The 5,471-nt window shown below is 47.9% G+C and overlaps 1 protein-coding gene across 1 annotated transcript; it reads right to left on the bottom strand.

Moving 5' to 3' along the window:
- Positions 1-184: 184 nt before the first annotated feature.
- On the bottom strand, positions 185-2,118 carry LOC115548254 (dual specificity protein phosphatase 18). The gene is made up of 2 exons (XM_030362726.1): positions 1,980-2,118; positions 185-1,176 (listed from the first exon to the last, which is right to left on the bottom strand). The coding sequence occupies exons 1-2, from the start codon at positions 2,060-2,062 to the stop codon at positions 522-524; spliced, it is 738 nt and encodes a 245-aa protein (XP_030218586.1). The 5' UTR covers positions 2,063-2,118; the 3' UTR covers positions 185-521.
- Positions 2,119-5,471: the final 3,353 nt, after the last annotated feature.

Raw genomic sequence — 5,471 nt, forward strand, 5'->3', positions numbered from 1 at the left:
GAAACCTGAACAATGCCATTTCATACTTAACAATTCATCCCCTATATTCGTATTTGCTCAAAATAAAAGTTACAATAAAGACATATTAACCAGCACAGTCAGGTAACCGCTTGTTTTTCTCTGGCCTTGGATAGGCAGGATGTGTTTTTGGTACCACAAGTAAGGGGCAAATCCCCCCCGCCCCTCCCCATAAGCCCAACTCCCCCGCGCACCTCCCTACAACCTGATGGCACAGTTGTTGCAACTGTTGTGTAAATGTGCAGAATGCACAGTTGTGCATTCTGCACATTTACAGATACATGGTGCTCTGCACCGCCATGCGAATGCTGGCTGCTATTCTGCGTCACCCCGACGACGCTTTCGCCGCTGGCTACAACACATCCTCCGAGTGTGTAGGACCACCCCCCCCTCCCAAAGACCCAGACCACGTTTTCCCTTGGAATCCACCGGAACACGGCCAGGAGTCCTCGTCCGCACTTCAGCTCCGGGCTCCCAGCCCGGGCCTCAGGTGATGAACCGGTTCACAACGTCGTTATGAACCTGTTCAACACCTGAGGGTTCCTAGCGCCGCCGCCACGCGTCGACTTGCTAGCGTCCGTCCTCCTCTGCGGTCTGGCCAGAACCGGCCCGGCCCGGGGCGGCCCGTAGGTCGGCGCCGCCTCCCGCTGCGACCGCGTCGGCCTCGGGGTAGCCGGCGGTGGCGGCGGAGCCCTGTCGTCCAGCGGGGCCAGCACCCTCACCGTGTTCTCCCCGTACAGCCGACGCTCGTAGCGCAGCAGCTGCTCCCAGAAGCCCGCGTTGAGGCGCACGCACGGCCGGCTCTCGCGCACCCAGGCGTGCGCCCGCCGCAGCGTGGCGCCGCGGTAACGCATCAGGTAGGCCATGACCAGCGCCGGCGAGCGGCTCATGCCCGCCACACAGTGCACCAACGTGCCGCCCGTTTTGTTGCCGTGGATACGCTCGGCCACCCGCTCAAAGTGGTCGGCCAGCCGGGCGGTGGGCAGGTCGCAGACGGCCACGCGGACGCACTCCACGCCCGGGTAGGCGGCGCACGGGTGCGTGACGGTGGCGTTGACGATGAGCGTGATGCACTTGCGGCGGAGCAGCGGCTGGTTCAGGGATCCATCGGCGCCGCTCAGGAACAGCGTGGGGGTGATCTCCGAGAGAGACATCTGGCTGGGGGGCGGGTACACACACGTTTAGATACTCATGTTTAGGCTTCTTTTTGTGCTGCTCCTTGGGGTTAAACTACCAAAGGTCAAGGTTCGGGGAAAAATGTCAGACGGAACATTTCTGGTGCTCTATGAGGGCAATCCCAGTTACACCTGACTCGCTCTTCATCCCAGGAAAAAAACAATTAACGAGACTTAACAACAAGACCTACATCGGCATGCATGCCCAAAGCGACCGTTGACCCCTGCTAAGTGACATCACCCCGTCCCGGGACACGACCAGCCTCTCGGTGGGTCTCTGTTGGTCTCTTATGGCCCCGGGAGGACCAGCCCGGAGCTCAACAGAGGAAAACAAATAGGCCTCCGAGAGGGGACGGCCTCCGACTGGACCGGCCCCTCTTACGGAGGGAAAGAGCCGGCACATTTAAACAGGGAACTCTGTCCACACAGGCTCCCAACCTTTCAGATCCAGACCGAGAAATGGGAGGTTGAGGATAAAGAGAACAAGAAGACACTCAACCAGTCAGAAAAACAACCATACTGTATTTGATGAAATGAGAGCCTGTAATGCAAAAAAACTATATGGACTGACTATTGGACGTGGGTCCCATGTATGCAAAGACACACATGTGTGTGTTTTTATGTCTGTGTGTATGTGTGTGTGCTTGCGCGTGTGTGTTTGTGTGTCTATGTGTGTGTCTGTGTGTCTGCGTGTTTGTGTGTGTGTGTGTGTGTGTGTGTGTGTGTGTGTGTGTGTGTGTGTGTGTGTGTGTGTGTGTGTGTGTGTGTGTGTGTGTGTGTGTATACCTTGTTGGTAAAGTCCTCAGTGAGTCCACCCGGGTGTGAGTAAATGAAAGTCTCGAGACCAGTATCCTCAACCCCCTACCCATTCCCAAACATGGCTGTCCGGGTCTTGCTGCCAACCGATCACAAGCCAGGTTAAATTTAGAGGTAGAGCACAGCAGCTGGTCTTCAGTCGGTAACATGGTATAGGGTTTCTGTGGTCCTTGCACACCAGATGACACGTGATTGTGCACCCTCTAGTGGCGAAAGCTAGCATAAACACATGTTGTGCTAGCCTCCTGAGACAGAACTGCTCTCACAAGCTCACATTGTGTTCTGCAGAACCAATCAGAAGCAAGGAGGTTTGGATACAGCACCCCCATGTCCACTGGCCTATGGTCCACAATTCTGTCTTCCTATGACTTCATCTATCTGTCTGTTATTTTATATTCTGCTGTAGAGGCTGGTTGTTGAATGTCCGACCGTTTCCCCCTTATTGTGACTGGAAGGACTGCTTTTGTAAGAAGCAATCAATGGAAGACTAACTTTAATCTTCGATGATGATTTGCGACAATGACAATATTGATTATTAATGCCTGTGATTATAGTGTTAGTTATTGCACACACACACACACACACACACACACACACACACACACACACACACACACACACACACACACACACACACACACACACACACACACACACACACACACACACACACACACACACACAAACACCTGTTAGTGATTTCAGCTACTCCATTTACAGATGCTCTAGTCTAGTTCATATTTCAGCAGTTTTAAAGGAATGCAAAAAAGAAGAACAGAATGGGGCAAGATTTTGAAACTTAACAACCATGGCTATGTAACCCTTCTTACAAATTATACTCAAGCTTTAGCTCTCGAATATTAGCTTCTACAGCACTTATAGATTTACAACCTGTATATTAGTGATGGTGATTTATATTTGTAAACCAATTCCCAAAAATTTACCAGGAATGTGTAGTTTGTCTTGAGTATGAAGGTTGTTTTTTTTGTCTGCCGTTGTATCCAGACAGGTATATCCGATTCCGTGACAATGCAAAGCAGATATTTGCATTTTTCTTTTTGCATCTTTCAAGGTGTGACATCCCGTCTATTATGTGTCTGAGCAGAGGATCATCGTCAAGGTCAGTCTCAAACTGTGGAGAAGATCCAAGTTTTATTGATTGCCATTGCAAATAATAGATAGGTAGATACATGGATTTATTATCCAATATCCATTATTTATTATTATAGGCTCAATCACCTTTGTGTTACCTCATTTGCGATAGGTAGGGACATTTATTCACATTCAAATCTTCAATATTGCCACTGAAAAAGGTGCAGTGTGTAGAATTTAGACACATTTAAAAGTGAAGTTGCAGATAGAGACCAAATTAATAAATAAAGTGGTCTGGACTGGTCTGTATTGTGTAGGGTGCTAGTAGATATTTCCGATTTGCAAATAGGTCACATCAATTTGCCTGTAAATAAATCTTCCATCATTTACCTTTAAGAACACATTCCTCTTATGCGTCCATACTGGAGATATGCATTCATAGACCTGAACCTAGTTATCACATAGATTATTGGTATTGATCATTCATCTCGATGTGGAGCTCTGACTGGCCAGTGGTTGATTTTGATGTTGATGTTGTTGTTGATGTTGTGAAGCTTTTAGGACGTTTATATCTAACCCCAGCGTGTGTTGATGTTTGGATGCTTGTTTTTGGCACTTTGTCTTGTTGGTACTAGGCCTCCGTCTTCCTCCTTTAGGCATCGATGCTTGCTTTGAGCTGCACCTTCAGCTCGTCCCTGTTCCCCTCTCTGAAGGCCCTTCTTCTGTTGAGCAGCCGGGCCAGAAGAACTTTAGTCATCCCTGGCTTGTTATTTGGAAAACATGACCAAGACCTAAAATAAAGAACACTTTCGTAACACAACGAAGTGAAATGAAACAAAGAAGACATATTGTAGCGTCCCTCTGTAATAATGCCAGTAGACAGAACTGGGGTTTTACGGCGATTTATTTTCTAATTAATGCACAGGCTACTGTGGGCTGTAGCCTGCCGCAAAAACAACTACTATCGAATAAACTGTTGGGCCAGTGAGAATGGCGACGGTCTGTCTATAGCCGAGGGCTCTGTGTAGGCGTCACGTACACGCGGCATTAGCATCGCTACGTCATTTGGTTGGATCTTATTTGAGTTTCCTTTTTTATTTCACTATTTAAATCTGTTTAATTCATTTGAGTGTTATTTGGTTTTCTTGATCTTTCTTCAGAGGCGTGCTCTTGTATCCAAATCATGACGTTTAAATCTGTCAGAAGGCACAGCAGATATTCATATATGTGTTTGCTTTTGAGGAATCATTTGAACAGTAATGACACAACTTTATTTATATATCTATAGCACTTATAGATGTATTATTATTCAGGTCCACATTCATTTCCGTTTCTTCCTGCAATTGCTATCCACTATTCCACTGATAAGACATTCTTTATATATGTCTACATATATGTTTCAAAGGAGATTTCAAAATATCAAGATATATATGGTATATCGTGAAATGGAGAAAATGTATCGGGATATTCATTTTTCCCCATATCGCGCAGCCCTAGACAAGCCTATCAATTTCAGGTCCTTCCATTTGGCCTCTCCCTGTCCCCCTTGGGGACCCTAACCCTAACCCTATATGTGGTTTAAGAATGATGCCCTACCTCGACGACTGGCTATTATGTATATCATCCTGCCAGCAAGTCGTAAAGGATACAGAGTTGATACTGTCCCACATTCAGTCTCTCAGCTTCCAGGTCAACTTGAAAAAGAGCGACCTGAATCCAAGCCAGGAAACATCCTTTTTAGGACTCTGCCTACACTCTCACACAATGAGGGTGTCCTTCACCCTCAGAGAGTAGTCGTGATCCTGGCAGTCCTCTGCGCTTTTTCCTCAGACATCGGTGGTCTCGTCTGCCTGAATGGCAATGTGGCCTGCTTGTTTCACCTCTTCCAAAGCGCAGTCTCTAAGAACTGACAACATGCAGTCCAACAGTTCATTTTGCACGGTCTTCGAAGTGCCTTTAAAAACTGTGGCGTTTTCCAGGTGCACCTCCAACTCACGGTCAATGGAGGCCATGAGCTCAATTAGACCTCGGAAAATGCCTGGATTTTCTGATGTTTCACTCTCATCGTGACCACGCAGAGGTAGTTCAAAGGCACCAGAAAATTTCCCAGCATCGATGATCTTTGACAAAATATGACGATTCCTGTCCACCTCCTCATTGTGGGTACTCGTGGGTCTGGCCCCTCCTCGGCCCCTGCTTCAAGGGTTGAGTAAGGCTGTTCTGGACACCATAAGCAATGCTAGGGCACCCCCACTCAGGCAAACTACCAGCAGAGATAGGGGTTGTTCTCTTCATGGTGTCAAGACTTGGGTTTTGACCAAAAGACTTGCCCAATGGCGGTGGTACTCCATTTCCTCCAGTCACTCTTGG

This window comes from Gadus morhua, chromosome 8 (genome assembly GCF_902167405.1).
Source record: "Gadus morhua chromosome 8, gadMor3.0, whole genome shotgun sequence".
In the NCBI taxonomy this organism is placed as follows: Eukaryota; Metazoa; Chordata; class Actinopteri; order Gadiformes; family Gadidae; genus Gadus; species Gadus morhua.